The sequence below is a fragment of the Phaseolus vulgaris genome, chromosome 2 (genome assembly GCF_051622355.1).
Source record: "Phaseolus vulgaris cultivar YP4 chromosome 2, ASM5162235v1, whole genome shotgun sequence".
Taxonomy (NCBI): domain Eukaryota; kingdom Viridiplantae; phylum Streptophyta; class Magnoliopsida; order Fabales; family Fabaceae; genus Phaseolus; species Phaseolus vulgaris.
Genome location: NC_143499.1, coordinates 30,188,991 through 30,210,860, shown reverse-complemented (window position 1 = coordinate 30,210,860; position 21,870 = coordinate 30,188,991). Strand labels below are relative to the sequence as shown.

General features: G+C 31.0%; 1 protein-coding gene across 2 annotated transcripts; it reads left to right on the top strand.

Moving 5' to 3' along the window:
- The first annotated feature begins 7,276 nt into the window (after positions 1 to 7,276).
- Positions 7,277 to 9,689, top strand: LOC137811340 (protein DMR6-LIKE OXYGENASE 1-like). 2 transcript variants are annotated; one of them, XM_090298538.1, is made up of 3 exons: positions 7,277 to 7,859; positions 7,969 to 8,293; positions 9,322 to 9,689. In XM_090298538.1, exons 1-3 carry the CDS (start codon positions 7,381 to 7,383, stop codon positions 9,568 to 9,570), a joined length of 1,053 nt encoding a protein of 350 aa, XP_090154664.1. In that variant the 5' UTR covers positions 7,277 to 7,380; the 3' UTR covers positions 9,571 to 9,689. The 2 variants fall into 2 exon arrangements, with proteins under 2 accessions (XP_090154664.1, XP_090154665.1); XM_090298539.1 differs by lacking the exon at positions 9,322 to 9,689 and adding an exon at positions 8,463 to 8,612 and having other exon boundaries at positions 7,287 to 7,859.
- The last annotated feature ends 12,181 nt before the right edge of the window (positions 9,690 to 21,870 follow it).

Here is a 21,870-nt window from a genome sequence, read left to right as displayed (position 1 = left end):
CAAATGTTCATGTTGTCTTGTGTTCTTGAGTTTTTTTTTTTGGTTTGGTTTTTCTGTTTTTCCAGCACCTATGTTCTGTTCTTGCCTTTTAATTTCAATTCTGTTGTTCCTTTTAGTTTCTCTTCTTTTTTGGTTCAATTTGACTAAAATTGGTTCACCCAAATGAGTTTGGAATTTGGTACTAGTTTTTGGTGAGTTCTTGTCTTAGAACAAATGATCCAACTCTAAGAAAAGTGCCTCTATAATGTCCAACTCAAGGTGATTCCTAAGAAGGTCAAGAATCATTCTCTATATGGCTAGTGGAATCACATCATGTGGTATCATGAGTCTTAGGTTCTTCTTGTTTAATTGTTGAGTTGTGTGCACTTTATTTCAAGAGCTCTTTAATTTTCTTGCAATTTAAGTTTCTGTTTTAGAATTTTAATTGAGTTTTCTTGCTGTTTTTTTCTTTTACACCAAGTGCTTGTGAAAAGGTTTATGGCACTCATAATTCTTATGAGTATGGTTGCTCTTTTGGAATGGCATTATCCTTCCTAGAGTTTACCTTAAGCTTCCTTTCACTTGTTGTTAAAATTTGTGATGAGTCTTTTAATTTTGTAATCATGTCAAGTTTTGTCTTAGTCATGTTATTCCATAATTGTCATTACTTCTAGTAGTACTTTTATTGCTTTGATTGTTTCTTGCTTTGGTGTCATATAATTTTCTGAATTGATGTTGATCCTTTGTGCATTTTCTTTTTAGAATTGAGTTCATACTTGTATTCTAGACCTATACAAGTTCCAATACATCATTTTCCATTATGTCTTTGCTAGTTCATAATTCTGTTTTTTGTTCCTATTAGGATTCCTCTGTTTCTGAAAAAAAGTGTTTACTGTTTTTTCTTATTTCAATTGATTTACTCACTGGAAAATTCTGAAATTCTGGATTTGTGATATTCAAAGTGTTAGAAAAGATTAGAAAAAAGAATCATTCAAAAATACGAAGTACACAAAAAATGATAAATAAAATAAAAAAAGTGTACATTTCTGCCGAAAAAAATACGGTAATCTGGCAGCGATTTTGAAAAATTTATTTCTCTCAATTGGCTTACTTTTTTTAATTGATTCCAGTGCCATTATTGAGTTAACATCTTGAAGTTTCTGTGGTTTAAATTCCATAATCCAGTTCGCTCTACATCATTCCAGTTAAATCAGTGAATATCAAGCACAGTTTGCCTTTTAAAAAAAAAATTCCAGTAGCTAATTTTTTTTTTGTTTTCTTCATCTACTCTAGAACTTTTTCTTAAGTATTCTTTTGTGTGCCTACTTTTCTCATTGAGTTTTTTATTTTCTTGATTATCTTTCATTCTTACTCTTTGAGTTTGTCTTACATATAGTATTCCTTTTGCAATTACCTTTCCTTGCTTATACCTTTTCTTGTTTGTCTTTATTGTTTCATTGGTTTTGTGGTGGTTGCTCTTGAGATTGGTGTGCTTGCTTTGACATATTTCATTTGAGGATTCCAAGGCCTCAAGATCAGATTGGTGCAAGAACATTATTTCTTTGAGAGTGATCTCTTTTTTCAGCCTCAATTCACTTCGGCATTTTGCTTAAAACACTCACTGTTTTTGCTAATTTTGTTTCTTAACTTATTTGCTGTTTTTGTGTGTTTGCTGTTTTTAATTACAAATGGCTGGATTTTCAAGTGATGCATCATACAAGCAGAATTCTCCTTCCAAAGCTTCAATCCTTGGTGAATTACATGAAGCACAAAGAACTATTAGACGCTTGGAAGAGAAAATGCAAAAGATGGAGGTCCAACAAGCTAGACCATCTCCTTCTATCCATGATGGGCATCATTCACATAGACCTTCAACAAAAGGTTCTTCCAATGACATAGGCCGTGAAGAGGACCATAGGAGAAGGAGAACTCCACCCCAATTCCTTGGACATAGACATCACAACCAAGGGGAGAGACCTCACTATGGCAATGGCTACTACCAAGATGCAAAGGCTAGGCTACCTTCGGTCAAGCTTCCTTGTTTCAATGGCTCAAGTGATCCTAATGTATATTTAGATTGGGAGGCTAAGTGTGAACAAATTTTTGAGATCCATGAGATCCAAGATGAGCATAAGCTCAAGCTAGCCACCCTAGAGTTTAGTGATTATGCCATGAAATGGTGGCATGGAATTGTAAAGGACATTATCTATCACAAGGGTCCTCCCGTGGACTCTTGGAACTCTTTAAAGGATCATATGCGCGCTAGGTTTGTGCCCCCACATTTTAGGAAAGACCTCATGTTGAGACTCCAACGGTTTCAACAAGGCACGCTAAATGTGGATGAATATTATAAAGAGCTAGAAACGCTTGTGCTTAAAATTGAATTAGAGGAAGGTGAGGAAGCTATGATTGCTAGGTTTGTGAGTGGTCTTAGGAAGGATATTCAAGACTTTGTTGAATTACAAGAGTATTCATCATTGGGCTCTTTAGTTCATCTTGCAATGAAGGTGGAAGCCCAACTTGCTAAGAAAAACTCTTTCAAAAATGCTTCCAATGATGGATACTACTCCAAGTCTTGGAGAAACAAAAATTCTTTTTCTAAACATCCTTCCAAAGATTCTTCTTTCAAACCCAAGGATCCTACGCCATCTACTTCTAGGCCTAAATCCCCAATTAAATCGTCTAGTCAAAAGTGTTTTAAATGTTTGGGATATGGTCACATTGCTGCTAATTGCCCTTCTAAACGAAGTATGTACATGAATGAAGGCATTGTAGTTAGTGAGCATGATTCCAATTCACCTAGGCATTCTTCACCTTCTAGACCATCAAGTGAAAATGGGAGTGAAAGTCCTTGTGAAGGTGACTTATTGATGGTAAGACGTATGTTGGGCACAATTCCAAAATCTTTGAATGATACTCAAAGAGAAACTAATTTTCACACCCGATGTCTTATCAACAACAAGTTATGTTCCTTGATTATTGATGGAGGAAGTTGCACTAATGTGGCTAGTACAAGAGTTGTGGAGAAGTTAGCCTTATCCACTATCTCTCATACCAAGCCCTACAAATTACAATGGCTTAGTGAAGTAGGTGAAATCATGGTGAATAAACAAGTCCTCATTAACTTTGCTATAGGAAAGTATAAAGATGAGGTTTTATGTGATGTTGTGCCCATGGAAGCTTCTCATCTTCTTTTAGGAAGGCCTTGGCAATATGATAGACATGTTTTACATGATGGCCTATCCAATACAATGTCTTTTTCCTTCCTAGGGCGCAAGGTTATATTAAAACCCCTCTCTCCCAAAGAGGTTCATGAGGACCAAATAAAAATGAAAACTAAAAGAGAAAATGAGAAAGAAAAAGAAGTAAGTACTACACCGAGTCACACCATTTTCTCCTCTAAATCCATCATGTTGACTCGTGTTATACCTCAAATGGACCCTCCAAGGTCTTCTTCTTCTTTATCTTTTTCATTACCCAAGGTTCCTATTTCAACACCACCTTGGTTAAAATATGTTAGGGATGATTTTTTCATACCTCCTAAAAAGCAACTGTGATTTGTTATGATTCAGTGAAAATAGAGAGAAACACTTACCCGTGAGCATATGAGAAGATATTCCTTGATGAATTGTCATTTATTTGTTTTGATTTGATCCTGGAAATTGATTGTGTCTATAATTTTCTATATTTGAATTTGGAAACATCATAAGTTTTTAATTTGATATGTTGTTTAGTGAATTAAGCTGTTTGATATTTAAATTCAAATATATTCATTTACTTTGCTTGAGGACAAACAAGATTCTAAGTTGGGGAGAGTGATAAGTGTCTAATTTCAGTAATATTTCATATTAAAATATAGACACTTATGAGGATTTATTGCTAATTTACATATAAAATAATCCCTAATTTATGAATTTATACCTTTTTATATTTTTACATTTTTTATGATCTTTATTTGAATAGGAGTATTTTATTCCCAAATTTGGTGTTAATTGCAGATTTCTAAGGAATATTGGAGATTTGGATTCAAGATGAATGATTTGAGCTAAAAAGATAAAGATAGAAGGTTCTAGAATGGAAAAAGATGCAAAGAAAGATTGAGCCTTTTTTATGTTTTATCATTTAGCCCATTAGCGCGACACAATAAACAACCTAACCCTAGAAAACTAGGATAAATAGAGGGCTAGAGGCTCAACCTTAGTGTGCCAGATTGAGAGGAAAACACCATAGAGTGAATTGTAACCTAATTGGGAGAATGGAAGGTGATAGAAGTATGCGTGGCTAATTCTACCCTTTGAGATTGGGAGTAATCTGCTCAAACTCTTATGTATTGAGGTGATATTTTATATATTAATATTCAGTTCTTGATTGATTATTGGTATTGTTGTTTTACTTTTAATTTTCCGTGACAAATTGAGAATCTTAAATCTGACCGGGAGGTATTTTTAGGGTTCGGACCTAAACAACAATACTTAACATATTTGAGTGTTAGGAATAGACTTGAAATGTTAATTGCTATTAAACGTCTGAGTTTCGTTCTAAGTTGTTCTTATAAGTATGCGAGGGATCGATAGTTAGGGAACATTCTTAAGGATTTTATATGCGAGGAATCGATATAAATGACTTTTATACGGGCATCAATTTCAATTAAAGAACTTAATATTGACATGCTAATCAAAATACATGAGAGTGAGAGAGATGAAACCTAATCCCTATTTTTCCAATTGAAACAACTAATTCTTTGTCTGTTTTCTTATTGATCATCGCCAACCCAACCACTTTCAATACACTTTTAATTGTTTTGTTTTATATTTAGCGATTATTGTACTTGATAATTCACTGTTCCTTGTGGGATCGATATCCGTCCTTAGGGACAATTATTACTTCTGACAAACGCGGTGCACTTGCCGTAAAAAGTCATCAGGGGGTGGCAAGTTAAATTTCATTGCCCTCATAAAGCACGAATCGCCCCCAGTAGCGTCAAGTACGACTCTTGGACGACCTCCACAGGTATGACGACCGTCGTTGGAATAGGACGGTTGAACTCGTCGGTTGGTGGCGATCCAGCACGGGCAACCATTCCACTTGGAGGAGGGGTCGGCATCGCTCGAAAGGTTTGGACGGTGTTGTTGCTCTCCCTTGCCCTCTTCTTGGGGTTCTTGGATGAAGAACCCACTCGGGTGATCTCAGCAGGAGGGGGCCCAGTTCCAACAGCCCCCATTTTCTCCTTCGCTTGTCTTTAAAAATTGTCAGCATACGCGGTATCTCTCTCTTTGCAATCATTGAAACAAAAACAATGTTAGTTAAAAGCATAGAGTAAACGACCGAAAGACTAAGGATGTCAAACATACCCTCGAAGGTCGCCTTGCGATCGGTCTCTGTGTATAAGGACATCAGTGGTTAAGTAGGAAGCTTCTTCGGAAGGCTATCGAACAAAGCGAAAACCTCTCGCTCGCCTTCTCTTGGATTGACCGGGCGTGGCCAATCCTTTATCTTTGAAGAACTCCTCATCCAAAACAAAGGGAATCTCGGTTGTCCGACCTCATCGAAAAAGTAGCGCGTGCTCGTCGGCTCCACGAACACCTTAAAGAACTTTTCTTTGAAGTTCTTATAGGAGGCTGAGAAAGTCTTGAACAACACACTACCCGCCCGACTGACCAAAGAATGCCAGCCGACCAGCTCAGAAGGGTGAGAGGCATAGAATTGCAAAAACAAGAGGAAAGAGGACACACTCGAACGTCTGGCACACCATGCGGAAAGCCTGCATGGATGCCCACGTATTGGGGTGCAGTTGACTCGACGCCACCTTAAGCGCCCGAAGGACGCTCTCCGTAAACGCATCAAAAGGAAGGAACACGTGTAAATTTGAAAACAAACAATTGTACATAAAAAAGAAAGGGGGTTCGGTAGATGACCATTCCCTATACACTCGGTCGTCTAGCGAACAAGACCAAACGACAATAAGGAATCCTCGGCCAAAGCCTTTAAGACTAGAACCTTATCCAAGAACTCAACCACTGAGGCGTTCGTATGAAACACAAACGCAATCTCACACACCTTGGGGTCGACCCAAGAAGGGGCCCCATGAAGGCGCGATCGCTCAGACGAGCTCGACCGGTCCGACGAGTAACATCATCACCCCTCACTTCGTCCATTCGTCGGGCAACGATCTAAATTTCCCCGCCTGAGATAACGTTGTCGGAGGAAGAACTGAAAGAAGAAGAAGAAGATGAACAGGAGGGGGTTCAAAAAGAGGAGACCGAGCGGGAGAAGAAGAAGAAGTAGGATGCAAGCGGGTAGACATGACTAACCTTAAGATGGACGAGAAATGGAGCACAAATCGCTCGGATTCGCTTGGGTATAGGAGCTCAATGAATATCAGAACGCGTGAGAAGCCATTGTTCCCAACCCTTATTTATAGCCCGAAGATGTCTCAGAATCCTAATCGTCACAAGATCTCAACCGTTAGATCTACTTTATCCAACGACCCATATCGTTTGACATCCAAAAAAAACCCCTCATAAATGCACATCACCCGCTCAGGCATCTTCTCCAGTCACTTTACCCATCATTACGCCACTGACCGGGTCGCAGTTCTCAGACTCTTTGGTTGTACCAGCTCTCGAGTCTGGGGACAACTGTACTAGTACGACCGGATGACTCAGTGAGTCGGTCAGCACTTGGACCAAGTAACCACCTAAACCAGTGAGAAGGCCACGTGACGAGACATGACCGACCGATCCTTGATGTTGAGTCAAAGGTTGACCAAGTCAACAGGGTTAATCCATAGTTAAGAATCAACCCTAAACACAAACCAATTCCCTAATTCGGCCACCAATGAAGGCTCATTAAGATAATATAAATAACACGTATTTCAAGAAGAAATGTACGTCATTATCTACAGTACTCTAACACCCGAGTGTTAACACCCCGACTGACTTGAGCGTTGGAGTGTCTTCTGCAGGTACCATCCCCGCCTGTGGAGCCAGACGATCGAGAGGAGGAAGGCGTAACAGAATTTGAAACATCAGTGACCGACCAAAAGTGAAGACAAGAGCAACCGTTCTCTAGATCCTAAAAGTGTTTGAGAAGTTCCTTTCATTCTAATTAATTATGCTATTTGGATGCGGATGTGACTATCAAGGAACTCTTTTTCTTCCCTTTTTTATCTGACTACGTTAATATCCATGTATACTAAATAGAAATGCTATTTAGTACAAATGACAATTTCACCCCTGGGGACCGTTGTGTTTTTTTTTTCATTAAACATACACAACATTGAATTAAAAATTAAAGAAGTATAAAGTGTTGTTTTCGAAAGAAAGTGAACCTTTTTTCTGGGATATAAAATCTTCTTTCTTTGCTATTTGAACTTCCTTAATTTGAAGTTTCTCGGAGAAGATGAACTCCTTTCAGTTAGCCGATGATTCTGCTCCTCTCCTTTCCCTATCTCCTAAATTTATCCTTCCAGAAGATAAAAGGCCACAACTTTCAGAGGTTACTTCTCTGGACTCAATTCCCGTAATTGATTTGAGCGATCGCAGTTGTAATGATGACGACTCTTCATCATCTCTGGTGGTTCAAAAGATATCACGTGCCTGTGAGGAATATGGGTTCTTTCAGATTGTGAACCATGGGGTTCCTGAACAGGTTTGCAACAAAATGGTTTCAGCAATTACTGACCTTTTTAATTTGCCTCCAGAGAAAAGAAAACAGCTCTACACAACAGATCATACCAAGACCACAAAACTTTACAATTATTACCTCCAGGTGGAGGGTGGAGAAAAGGTGAAGATGTGGAGTGAATGTTTCAGTCATTCCTGGTACCCTATTGAGGATCTCACTCATCTTCTGCCACAAGAAATAGGGATTCAATATGGGTGAACAGCAATTTCCTCTTTCACTACAACATTAGTTACCAATTATGATATGCTATAGTAGTTTGTCTATCTTTTTAAGTTAATGAAATATGTTTATTGTTGTACACAGGGAGGCTTTCAGTGAATATGCAAGAGAGATTGGTTCATTGGTTAGAAGGGTGCTTGGTTTGATATCAACAGGGCTTGGAATAGAAGAAGATTGCTTGGTGAAGATATTGGGTGATGAGCCTAGACTAAGAGCACAAGCCAATTTTTATCCACCATGTCCAGACCCAGAGCTGACCTTGGGTCTCCCTGTGCACACTGATGTCAATGTTCTCACAGTTATTTTGCAATCACAGGTTTCTGGTCTCCAAGTGATCAAAGATGGCAAATGGATTGCTGTACCTGCTATTCCTAATGCATTTGTAATCAACTTGGGAGATCAAATTCAGGTATTATTGCTGTGCTTTTCCCATAGATTCTCTCTTTTTTATTGTAACTGTTGCAGCCAGAGATTAATTTATTTAAGTTCTTCATTTATAATTTTTAATGCTGTTTGAGAGAAGATTAGATGCAAATTTGCAAAATATTTAACAGTTCTGCATTTGTCACTGTCAATAGAAAGTACAAACAAACTAGAGGCCCTGCAGCTGGAAACCATTGTCTCCACCATGTGGATGTACGTTCATCAACATGTTATCCTTTCATGATTGATTATATAATCAAACTTTTTATACTCTCATTTTTAATAGAGGAATGGACATCCATATTTTTTATACCATTATACCACTTCAATATTATTATTTTAATTTTTTTTCATATTATTTAATTATAAATTTATCTTTTATTATATATATTTATATTATTTTAATATTTTTTCATATTATTTAATTATAAATTTATCTTTTATTATATATATTTATATTATTTTAATATTTTTTCATATTATTTAATTATAAATTTATCTTTTATTATATATATTTATATCTAAATTCATGTAGTTGGGAAACTATCATTTCTCTTTTTAATAAACCAATGCTGCTGCACCAGAGGATCCAAGTGCCTAGTTGGCCATTGATATTACTATATTATAAAAATATTTTAATGTTAAAGCTTTTGTGATTGAATGAATATTTTGTTGAAGTTTGTTTATGTTCATAAAACCTTAACTCTAGGTGTAAATTAGATTTTTTTTTTAAATTTTAGTGATAATTAGTATGTTGTTTATTCTATCCAATTAGTATTTCTGTTTGTTTTTGTATTTTAACATCTTATTTTAAGAACTTCAATGCTGCATAAAAAGTGAGTGCAAAAATAGAATATATAACTAATTCTACGTAAATATTTATATTTTTAAGTTATTTATTAAGCTTGGTCTATTTGGTGTTCTTTGCAATGTGATGAACTTGTATAAATTTGAGGAACAGCACTTAAGAAATGTAAAGGGTGAAGTATAAAGTTTGAGTGATATAATGTGTAGGTTCTGAGCAACGGAAGATTCAGAAGTGTACATCACAGGGCCGTTACGAACAAATTGGGTCCACGGGTGTCGATGGCAATGTTTTATGGGCCCAATTTGGAGACTATAATTGGGCCAATTGAGGAGTTGATAGATGATGAACACCCTCCCAGATACACAAGTTATCGTTTTTCTGAGTTTCTAGAAGAATTTTACAAGCAAGAAGGCTCAAGGAGGATGGTTAAAGAAGTCTTTGAGTTGCCAAATTAATGATCAAATAATTACTGAATAGTTTTTACTGTTATTGTGCATGGAATGGAATGTTTGTCTGGAGAAACTATTATTTATCTAGGTATATAATTTATGAAATATCTCTGTTTAATTTTGAACGCAATCTCCAATAAATATAAATAAAAAATAATTTAGAAAAAATACCTACTCTTTTAATAAAATGATATTTCCGTATTTTGAATTAAGGGTAGATTAGTTAACAAACAAAAAGTAAAAATAAAAAAACTTTAATTTTCTAAAACATATTCCCAAATGTCTTAAAAGTAATTTTAATAAGAATGATAAAATAGAAATAAAAAGCAAATGTACCAAATAATTCCAAAATTAGAAGTTCCTTTCTCATAAAACAAAAGCATGATCAAGATCTTACCGAATGAGAATGATCTTAGGCATAAATAAATCCAAAAGAACACAAGGAATTATATATGTGACAAAGATAACTACGGAGAAATTCTGGTGAAAACCACAAGCAAATATATGTCCTTGTTTAGATTGCCTTTCGGGGTGGTGATAAATTGGTAAGGATTCAAAAGAACTTTCATTAGCTTGGGTTTTTTGGAAAGTGATGTGTAAGCCTTGCAAATTTGGGGGACTAAGTGTTATTGATTTAAACCTTTTTAACTTGACTCTGTTACGGAAATTGATTTGGAGACTGGGGTCAGATAAGGATGGACTTTGGAAGGAGGTTCTCATCTCTAAGTATGGTGGTTGGAGAAGCTTGAGAGAGGAGGGTAATGGTACCAGGAGCTCCCTTTGGTGGAAAGATTTGAAAGAGGTTTGGGCTTCGAAGGGATGGGGCAAAAGTTTTGAAGATGGGATCATGTGGAAAGTCGGTGACAAAAAGGACATTTCTTTCTGGGAGGACATGTGGCTTGGATGTGGTGAGTTAAAGAGTGTATTTCCGAGATTGTTTTCTATATGTTCGACCAAAAATGTTAGGGTGGCTGAGCTTGGGTCTTGATCTGATGGCTTGTGGGGGTGGCATTTAGCCTGGCACAGACCTTTTTTCGATTGCGAGAAGCCTTTGGTGGATCAGTTAAGTCAGGCTTTAATTGAGGTGAGGCTGGGATTGGGTGAGGCGGATAGGTGGGTGTGGAAGGGAGGGGGCGATTAGATGTTTTCTGTTAACTCCGCTTATTCCCTGGTTAGGAGGGATTGTGAGGCGGATCGTTCTCCGGTTTTTAGTAAGTTATGGAGTTGTAAAGCCGTACCTTCAACTTTATTTACATCTTGGAGGGTGATGAAGAATAAGATTGCTACTGGGGTCAATTTGGAAAGACGAGGGGTGTTGGTTGAAAGCTCTTTGTGTTGTCTGTGTGGGAAGGAGGAAGAGTCCTATCGCCACTTGTTTTTCGACTGCAGTTTTGCTTGAGTGGCTAGGAGTGTCGTACGTATCTCACAATGACCCTATGTCAAACTTTGCCCATTTCAAGATGAATACGTCCTCTGACTCGATAAATAAAGTGTAGAATACAATTTGGGTTGGGGTTGTGGGGGAAATCTGGAATCATAGGAATTCTATTATTTTTAATAGGGGTGTGGCTGACGCGTCTGAAATTTGTATTTTGATGCAAACAAAGGTTTGGTCCTGGATTTCTGCAAAATCTCGCACTGCTTCGGTCTCCTTTTCCAGTTGGTGTTTGGAACCTTTAAAATGTATGAGTTTGGTTATTTGATGTATTTTAGGTTTTTAATTGTTTGGTTTGGAGAGAAGTTGGAGTATATCTCTCTTGTACATGGATTATTCCACCCCTGAAGTAATTCGATTTTATATATTTGTTATTGCTAATAAAAAAAATGAGCAAATACAAGTAAAAAGTATAATAATACATTTTTAGAGTGAAAAACAAAACGTGAGTACACATGTATCTTTAAATTTTAAATAAAAATTTTTATTTATATATTAAGTTTCATTAAAAAAGTATTGTATCTCATGAATCGTGAATCATACCCATAAGATCATGATACTATTTTCTATCAAAAATCTTAAAATAATAAACTTATGAATCTTTTTTCGTACTCAATTTTTTATTTTAAGTGTGCTGAGACAAAGACTAACCAAATATAGAGAAAATGAACAAAAATATTTATTTTAAAATATTGAAAACTTTGATTGCAGTGTGAATGTTTAGATAAAATCAAAAAAAATATATTATAAAATAAAATAATACATTTCAGAAATGTTTCAACATTTATAATTCCTAACCAACAAATTCCATCAGATTTTTTAAATCAACAAGTAAAACATAAGAAAAAGAGTCACAACAACACACAAAAATATCTTCTTTCTTAAGACCCTAATTTCCTTCCAGCTTTAAGCTGAACAAGTATGTTTAATTCACTCTATGGACGTACATGGTACATTCTGCATATAATTTCGTGAGATGAATGGTTTGTGATAAAACTTTTGGAATCTTGTGAACCTTCTAAATAATATTCGTATCTATCGACATAAGATACTTGCACATTTAAACTCACGCATGATAAGAAAACTTTTGTCTGATCAGCACGTGGTTTTTTTTGCAGAGAAGTGCACTGCAGGACCTCTACCTAATATTGTTTAAATGCAAAATTTCCTCTTCAGGCTATTGAGATTTCAAGAAATTGGTTTGGGGTGACTATATATTTCTGCACAGTATTCTGGTACGTTTGATTTTGGTGGTAGAAAACCATGATATTCTTTGGTTTAAAAAAATCAGTGAGTTTAATTTCCTTTATTATTGAATCTGCACTTTCATTCCATAAAACAGATACTTCATAACAACATAGTTCAAAAACACATACTTTCATATACCACGTTATTATTATCACTGACGTAAAAAACTTAAAAACGACGACTATTTTAACTGTAAAACGGTGATTTTTTAGTCGTCTTTGATCAGCATATAGTCTTTTGTCCAAAAGCAAAGAATGTAACTATTTAGCCGCCTTCTTAGATTCAAACAAAGAGGGTGACTAGGGTAAAAATCACCCTTTTACACCTCCCTATATTAATTATTAATTTATAATTAATATATGCATTATTATTAAATTATATTATGTTAGTTGTTAGGTTAAAATAGAAATCTATAAAGAGGAAACGGTGGTGGTGAAGAGCGGCGATAACGGTAGCGATAGGCTAACGGCAACGACGGTGGCAGCGAACGACAGCAATGAAGAACTGAATGGAGGAACAACAAAAACCCAAAGAACAACGTACAAGGCAATGAAAGTAGGATAGTGAAGAACCTTCACAACAATGGGAGAAAAGAAACAAATAAGAGAAAAAAAAAACAAAAGGCAATGGTGAAGAAGAAGCATAGAGCTCGAAAGAAACTAACACAATGACTCGAAGAAGACAATGGCTCGAGAAAAACGAAGAAGAAGCAAAGAGCATAAGAGAAAACAAAGCGGCGATAGATAAAGGAAGTATGAAAGCGTAACTAGCGCACTCTGAGTTAGGGTAATAAAAAGAGTATAAGAGGACGGCTATTTGGTAAAACTGTCTTCTTAAAACAAAGTGTTTGGTGTAAGAAGACGGCTATGAGATAAAGTTGCCCGCTTAAACGAAACACTTTCTTCTAAGAGGGCGGCTTTACCTTATACCCGTCTTCTTACACCAAACATTTTGTTGTAAGAATGTGGTTTTACTAAATAATCGTTCTCTTAGATAAATTTAATTTAAAAAATGACACCACGTTCTAAAATATAGTGTCATACCATAAAAACGCCTTAAATGTAGTATCGAAATAAGTTTTTTTCACTGATGTATCTTCTTTAAGAATAACTTTCTTTTTTTATTTAAGAGGAAAATAAAAATAAGAAAATGACAATGACTTTATTCATGATGCTGAGGAGTGAATGTTAATATGCAAGTAGAGTTTGTAAAGAAAACAAGTTCTGAACTTTAAATGAAGAATTGAATGTTTCAATTCAGATATACGAAACTTGAACGACGTGTTGGTATTGAATGTTAGACAGTCTCTGAGGCACATATGATATTATTGAATTGCCAATAATTGTTGTTGGATGATTGTGAGCTACCTTATCTGTCTCAGATTCAAGTTACTTCGGAGGAGTCTCATATACGAAAGGAATCATTGCCTTCATATCTATTTCTATTCAATGACTACGTACGAACTCTTATTCAAAACTCACCACTTTGTCTTTATTCACAAAATAATTAAACAAGATTACTCACTACAAAAAATTACGGAGTATCAATTCATTTACAAAATAGTTTTCAAATTCATTTAGAAAATAGTTTCAAATTGATATCAATATTAAATATTAAAATTTTAATTAATAATTATTTAGATTTTAAATTAATCACTAATTTAATTAAAAGTTAATTTAAAATTTAAAGTAGTTAAAAATTTGATAATTAATGTTAAATATTAATTTAAAAATTATTTTATAAATTTTTATTAATAAGAAAAACTATTTTAAATATCAATAATTATTTAATTTATAAATTAATATTTAATTTTTAATGATTAATTATTTTTTATTTTTAAATTAGTTGTGTGTTGGCCGTAGTTTGATTTTTTAAGTGGTACTTCTATTTGATTTTTTACTATGTGCATAGAAATTTTTTCGTTAAAAGAGATAAATTATTTAATTTTAATTAATGACGAACTAATATAAATACCCAATTATTTTATTTGGATAAATAAAAAAATTAAATATAAAAGAAAATGAAATTGTTTATTTTTTCGTGTAGGATAATATAAAAATAATAGGTCTTTTACCAACTTATACTTACGTTTATTTTTATATTTTTGGAAATATAAGAAAGAAAGATCAACAATTCATATTCATAACCTTTAGAAATCAAAACCAACTTATATTTTGACAATTGAGAAAACTATAAAAAAGGATATCTATATAGATAAAATATTTTAAAAAAATTGGTTTAACATAGACATTTTGAGGAATTAAAGTGACACTTCACTGAACTCAAATTTAAAATTCATGTAGGAGAACAATTTATTTTAGCCATATAATAATACATGTAGTCAAAGACAACAACAGTGATTTCATTAATTCTTTTGTCTGTAATTCCTCCATCATAGATCGAAATGGAGAATATTATAAAGGAAACAAATTGTGTAGTAAAATGTCGTCTCTCAACTTATTCAGACCTAAAGAAGCTTGAAATAGTATACTAAAAATATTTCCTTTACAAATCTTTTAAATTTAAAGTTTCGAACTTAGAAGAAACTTTTATTAAATATGCATGATGGGATCTTAAAATTAAGATCTAAGAACAAGAGTAATAACGTACCTAAATTTCTTAAGTAACTGTGAAACCAACGTTGAGTAACTAAATTTCTTAATTCTTGTAAAACGATTGGAAAAATATCTAGTGTAAGACAAGAAGAGTATGTTAGGGCAATAAATATATACGTGAAAGGTGGAATGAGTGAAGAAATTAGAAAATTGATGTACATGGCCCGATGGCCGATGGAGAAATTTATTACGTGAAAGGTGGAAAGATACGTACATGACCATACTGCATGTGCAGATTGCAGATAGATAGATAGATCTATAGATACATGATAAACATTCCTAAACAGATTGATGCACAATTAAGATGGGTTCGTATTAATTAAGTGTTCATCATTCCTAGGTAATTGCTCTCATCCTTTTCTCCCCATTAATTATTTCTCACTTCACCCAGTTCTCTGGTCGGTTATGCCGGAAAAACCAGCAACAAATTCTGCATGATAAATATACCTGTGTTTTGTTTTTATTCAAACGGAAATCACAACCTCTATCTTCAAAATAAATAAAGAAATGGCTGTACATGTACATCATTAGAAGCAAAGTACCAACAAATCTACTATTAAAACTATAAAGAAGACAAAACTAAACTACCATATTTTTTTTCTAAATTAATTTTTATTATTGTTTAAATAATTTTTAAATTGATATCAAATTAGCTACCAAGTTTTAACTACCAATTATTTAGATTCCAAATTTAGTAGGAAAAACTTTGGTTGCTAATTAGATATCAATTTAGAAACCATTTACAATAGAAAAAACTAATTTAGAAACTATTTTTTTTTAGTCTCTAAAATATCACTAATTTAATCACTATAGCAATTAATTATTTTTTGTCTTTAAAATTAGTTTCTATTATTGTTAAATGGTTTCTAAATTGGTATCTAATTAACAACTAAGGTTTTTGCTACTAAATTTAGAATCTAAATAATTTGTAGTTAAAACATTGGTAGCTAATTAGATACCAATTTAGAAACTATTTAACAATAATATAAACTAATTTAAAAATATTTTTTTTATTTATTTCTAAAATGGTCTCTAATTTAGTTAATATTATAACTAATTATTTTGTTCTCTAAAAATTGGTTTTTATTTCATGATTTTCTTTATAGTGTATACATTAGTTTAAATTCATTTATTGTAACATTTATTTTTTAAAAATGTCATAATTTTATTTTTATTTTATCTATAATGATATTTATATAAAAAATTATTATTATAATAATTGAAATTTATGTATTATATTATTTTAAGTAAATATAACTGAAAAATGTTAATAAAAATAGGAAATGTTGTGGGTAAATTCCCTATCTAGCACTATTTACACTTTTATTTCCCCTTCTAACGGGTAAATTTCCTATCTAGTACCATTTAGACTTTTATTTCCCTAACAAGCACTCTTTTGTTTTTATTTCCCTATCTAGCACCCTTTTGTTTTTATTTCCCTATCTAGCACCCTTTTATTTTTTATTTCCCTATCTAGCACCATTTCAAAAATAAATAAATAAATAATAATTTATTTATTTTTTGATAATTTTAATTTTGAATGCATTAAAAAATAAATATTTTTAATGTTTAAAATAGTTAGAAATATAATTAATGAATAAAGAAATGATTTTTTATAAAATAAAATAAAATAAAATAAAATGTTTAGTTTAAAATTATTTTTTTTAAGAATGAAGAAAATAAAAAATTAAACCCTACAACAACATAAAAGTTGAATCTATAAACATAAATTACTATTTATTTTTATTATTATTAATGATGTAATCATGTTAATTTCAAGTAAAAAATACATGACATAATTACAAAAAAACCAAAGTCAATTAGTATTAATTAATAGTGGATACACAAGTAATATTGAAGTGTCTATCCTAAATGCAAAATCCTAAAAAAAAACTAATGCAAATGTTACACTTAATGCTTAAAAATGAGAAGCAAAAAATGAAAAAAAAAAAGTCTAGAAAATAAAAACAGCAACAATAAAAAAAAAAGAATGGTAGAAAAAAAATAATAACTAAAAACATAAAAGATATAAAATAAAGGCAAAACAAATTAAGATAAAGATAAAAGATATAAAAATAAATCCAAATAAGATAAATATAAGAGATATAAGATGATACTAAATAAGTATATGTTGATCATAAAAAAGAAAATAAATAAAAGATGATAATTCATTTAATATTTTCTTCAATGGTATATTAAATAGTTTATGCGAAATGAAACATAATTAATGACGAAAAGTGCACAATCCAGTAATGTTGGGACATATTCTTTATGTGTGTCTTGGTGTTTGACATTATGAGCATTTTTTTTCCGATCATGTTGTTCTTTTATGTCCATATCAGTCTTTATTTAACTTTGTTTTTTTATAATTATGTCCCGTACTTTTTACTTGAAATTAATATAATTACATCATCAATAATAATAAAAATAAATACTAATTTATGTTTATATATTCAACTTTTATGTTGTTGTAGAGTTTAATTTTTTATTTTATTCATTCTTAAAAAAATAATTTTTAAACTAAACATTTTAAATTTATTACTTTTTTTTATTTTGTAAAAACACATTTCTTTATTCATTAATTATATTTCTAACTATTTTAAATATTAAAAATATTTATTTTTTAATGCATTCAAAATTAAAATTATCAAAAAAAAAGGAATTTATTATTTTTTAATTTATTTTTTAAATGGTGCTAGATAGGAAAATAAAAAATAAAAGGGTGCTAGATAGGAAAATAAAAAAAAAAAGTGTTAGATAGGGAAATAAAAACAAAAGAGTGTTAGTTAGGGAAATAAAGTGTAAATGGTGCTAGATAGGGAATTTACCCCATCTAATACCCTTTTGTTTTTATTTTCCTATCTAGCGCCCTTTTGTTTTTATTTCCCTATTTAACACTCTTTTATTTTTTATTTCCCTATCTAGCACCATTTCAAAAATAAATAAATAAATAATAAATTAATTTTTTTTATAATTTTAATTTTGAATGCATTAAGAAATAAATATTTTTAATATTTAAAATAGTTAGAAATATAATTAATGAATAAAAAATTCTTTTTTACAAAATAAAAAAAAAGTAATAAATTTAAAATGTTTAGTTTAAAAATTAATTTTTTTAAGAATGAAGAAAATAAAAAATTAAACTGTACAACAACATAAAATTTGAATCTATAAACATAAATTAGTATTTATTTTTATATTATTGATGATGTAATCCTGTTAATTTCAAATAAAAAATACAAGACATAATTATAAAAAAACCAAGTTGAATAAGCACTGATATGGACATAAGAGAACAATGAACAAAAAAGTTCAGTCAAACACCGGACACACATAAAGAACATGTCCCAACATTACTGGATTGTGCAATTCTCGTCATTAATTATGTTTCGTTTCACACAAATTATTTAATGTATATCATTGAAGAAAATATTAAATGAATTATCATCTTTCATTTATTTTATTTTTTATGATCAACATATACTTATTTAGTATTGCCTTATATCTCTTATATTTATCTTATTTGGATTTTTTTATATCTTTTATCTTTATCTTTATCTTATTTTGTTTTGCCTTTATTTTATATATTTATGTTTTTAGTTATTGTTTTTTTTTTGTCATTCTTTATTTCTTTCTGTTTTTTGTTTTATTTTATTGTTGCTGTTTTTATTTTCTAGACTTATTTCTTTTTGCATTTTTTTTCTTCTCATTTCTAAGCATTAAGTGTAACATTTGCATTATTTTTTTTAGGTTTTTTCATTTAAGGTATACACTTCAATATTATTTGTGTGTCCACTATTAATTAATACTAATTGACTTTGATTTTTTTATAATTATGTCCTGTATTTTTTACTTAAGATTAACATGATTACATTATCAATAAAAACAAATACTAATTTATATTTATAGATTCAACTTTTATGTCGTTGTAGGTTTTAATTTTTTATTTTTTTCATTCTTAAAAAGAATAATTTTAAACTAAACATTTTAAATTTATTACTTTTTTTATTTTGTAAAAACTCAATTTTTTATTCATTAATTATATTTCTAACTATTTTAAAAATTAAAAATATTTTTTTTTAATGCATTCAAAATTAAAATTATAAATAAATAAATAAATAATATTTATTTATTTATTTATTTTTGAAATGGTGCTACATAGGGAAATAAAAAATAAAAGAATGTTAGATAGGGAAATAAAAGTGTAAATGGTACTAGAATTTACCCAAATGTTATAGTAGTGCATGTTGTTTCAGAATAAAAAAAAGAAAATAATTATTTAACAACTCATAAAATTCTATAATTTTTTATGTAATAAATTTAAAAATTAATATATATATATATATATATAATAAAAGATACATTTAGAATTAAATGATTAAAAAATATTAAAATTATAATATTAAAAATTATAATATAATTATATAAAAATATGAATTCTGAATATATATTATCCTACAAAAATTATTTATTTACGTCATGCATGTAGGACGAAAAAGATAGAAAGGTACATAATGTATGAGCAGAAAGAGATAAAAAAAAAATAATAGTAAAAAGAAATACTGTCAGTATTTCTCATTATTCCAGTTATGGCTTTGAGACGGTTGGGTTGGAATTCCAACTGTACATGGTACAGGGTGGGTGGATACATGTACTAAGTTGTATTCTATGTCTATATACATTGTATATCTATGACACGTGGTTACCATAAATTAAATATGTACGCATTTTTTTAAATATAGTATTATTTGAAATAATAATTTATTATAGGATATAAATGATGCAAATTTTATTTTTTTTCTTTAATTTTATAATATTGAATTAGATTTAAAGTTATTTTTTAATATTTTTATTAGTTGGTGATATTTTTAATTTTTTAAATTGTCCATACAAAGTAATAGTCTGAATAATAATAGAGTTGTTGTTCATCATAAGCATGGCAATATCATTGAGAAACAGAAATACTTTTTAGATGATTTAGTTACAAAAATATAATTTTGTTTCCATGAAATTGTTTGAATATCTTGAAATTTTTAGGGGTGATGTGAGAGTTCTTCATTCGAAAATATACGTGGTGGTGGGTGAGAAAACCAAAAGGAAAACATTCCATACACACCACCAATATCTTAAATGAAATGTACGACTAGTTGATGGATGTGGGACTCTTGAATGAAGGAGAGAAAGAAGACAAAACTTAATTAAATTCTGATTATTAAAATAAATAGGGTTAGCACAGCATATACTAGGAAGGTTGAAGTTGTGAATGAATTATGTGGAACTTACAGTGAAGAAGTGTGAGGAGGAGGTAGTTAGTGTAACACTGTTGATTCGCAAACAAGAAAACTAAGTCCATTACGATATCTTCTATTGAATTCGGGAACAAAGTTGTTTAATTTAATTAGCATTTGAAAGAACTGGTCACAGTTCCAGATGGGAGAGGTTATACTTCATATATATATATATATATATATATATATATATATATATATATATATATATATATATATATATATATATATATATATATATATATATATATATATATTTAATTAATAATTAAATACTAGATAATATATTCTTAATTATGATCTAAATCTTTAATTCAATCCAATAATAAAGGATCCATAATAATCATATAAATAGCACAGATTTTAAAAATCAGGTATATCATCATTCAATACTAATTGCATCGAGTATCAAAATCTTACTTGAACGTCAGAGTGTATTCTGCAGGTACCATCCGAGTTTAGAGTTCACGAAAACAAAGAACAAAGGAGTGAAGAAAGTATGAAGGGATCGTTTGAGTAGCATAAACCATCCAACCGATGAGAAGGACAATCGTTCTCTTAGTTTCAACCCCATTCGAGAACTATATAATAAATTTTATGAATAATAGAAATTACTTTAAATATCAATAATTTTCTTAATATTTAAAATAATATTTAATTTAGTTAATATAGTAACTAATTATTTTTATCTCTAAAATTAATTTTTATTTAATAATTTTTTTATAATGTATGTATGACAGAATCATGAAAACTAAAGAGTTCAATAAATATAAAAAATTTACATATATATTAATAAAAAGAGGCTAGAAAGAGAATGATATTCAAATGAAGCCAAATCTAATATCAGTAAAAATTAAATTATAAATTATTTAAACTATATTTTTATATAATCAAATATCTAATAAATAAATTATTATTATTATTATTAAAAAATTAAATAATCACTTAAAAAATAAAGATAATAACTCAATTATCTTCTATTATATCTTCTTATATATTATTCTATTAATGAACTTAATATAGTTATATCATTAACCAAAAATATAAAATTATCAAAATTTATATAATAACATATTTGAAACCAGAAACGTCAATTTATCTCACTTATTTATAATTACACTGTACCGGTATGGGCAAGACCGGCACGTGGACTCCCTGATCGAGACCCACTTGGTTGTCTGAGACCTAGTCCACCTAACCGAACCAGGAGAATCTGACTGAGTACCGATAATTTTGGTCGTGTCCTGAGAGTGGCCGACCGAGACAAGTAAGCTCGCCCAAGACGAGTAGAATCACGGTCGGCCGACCGATCCATACTACCGTTAACGCTCAAACCAAGGTCAGTGAAGTTAATCCGTCATTAAGGATTAGGTAATACAACCCTAAGCGAGATTCACTTCGCTAATCATAATCAATAAGGTAAGCCCATTAGAATAATATAAATAGCACACATCCCAAGGAGAAAGGTATGTCATTTATTATTGTTTACCTACCAGAGTACTGATCACCTGCTTTATGACTTGAGTGTCGGAGTGCCTTCGCAGGTAACCCCACCATCCGGTGTTCACCCGAGACCGAGTGCAGAAGGAGAAGCAGGAGGACGAGAAGAATCTCAGTTCATCACCCAGCAACCTGACCGACCGAAGGAAGGAGAAGAAGGCTTCAATAGTTCTCTAGATGTTATCTCCCTAGTAGGAACATACACTACAAAAGAAAATTA

Coding starts and splice junctions, on each gene's coding strand:
- LOC137811340 (XM_090298538.1), top strand. CDS start 7,381: ATGAACTCCTTTCAGTTAGCCGATGATTCTGCTCCTCTCCTTTCCCTA. Junction 7,860..7,968: donor GAAATAGGGATTCAATATGG/GTGAACAGCAAT, acceptor TGTTGTACACAG/GGAGGCTTTCAGTGAATATG. Junction 8,294..9,321: donor ACTTGGGAGATCAAATTCAG/GTATTATTGCTG, acceptor TATAATGTGTAG/GTTCTGAGCAACGGAAGATT.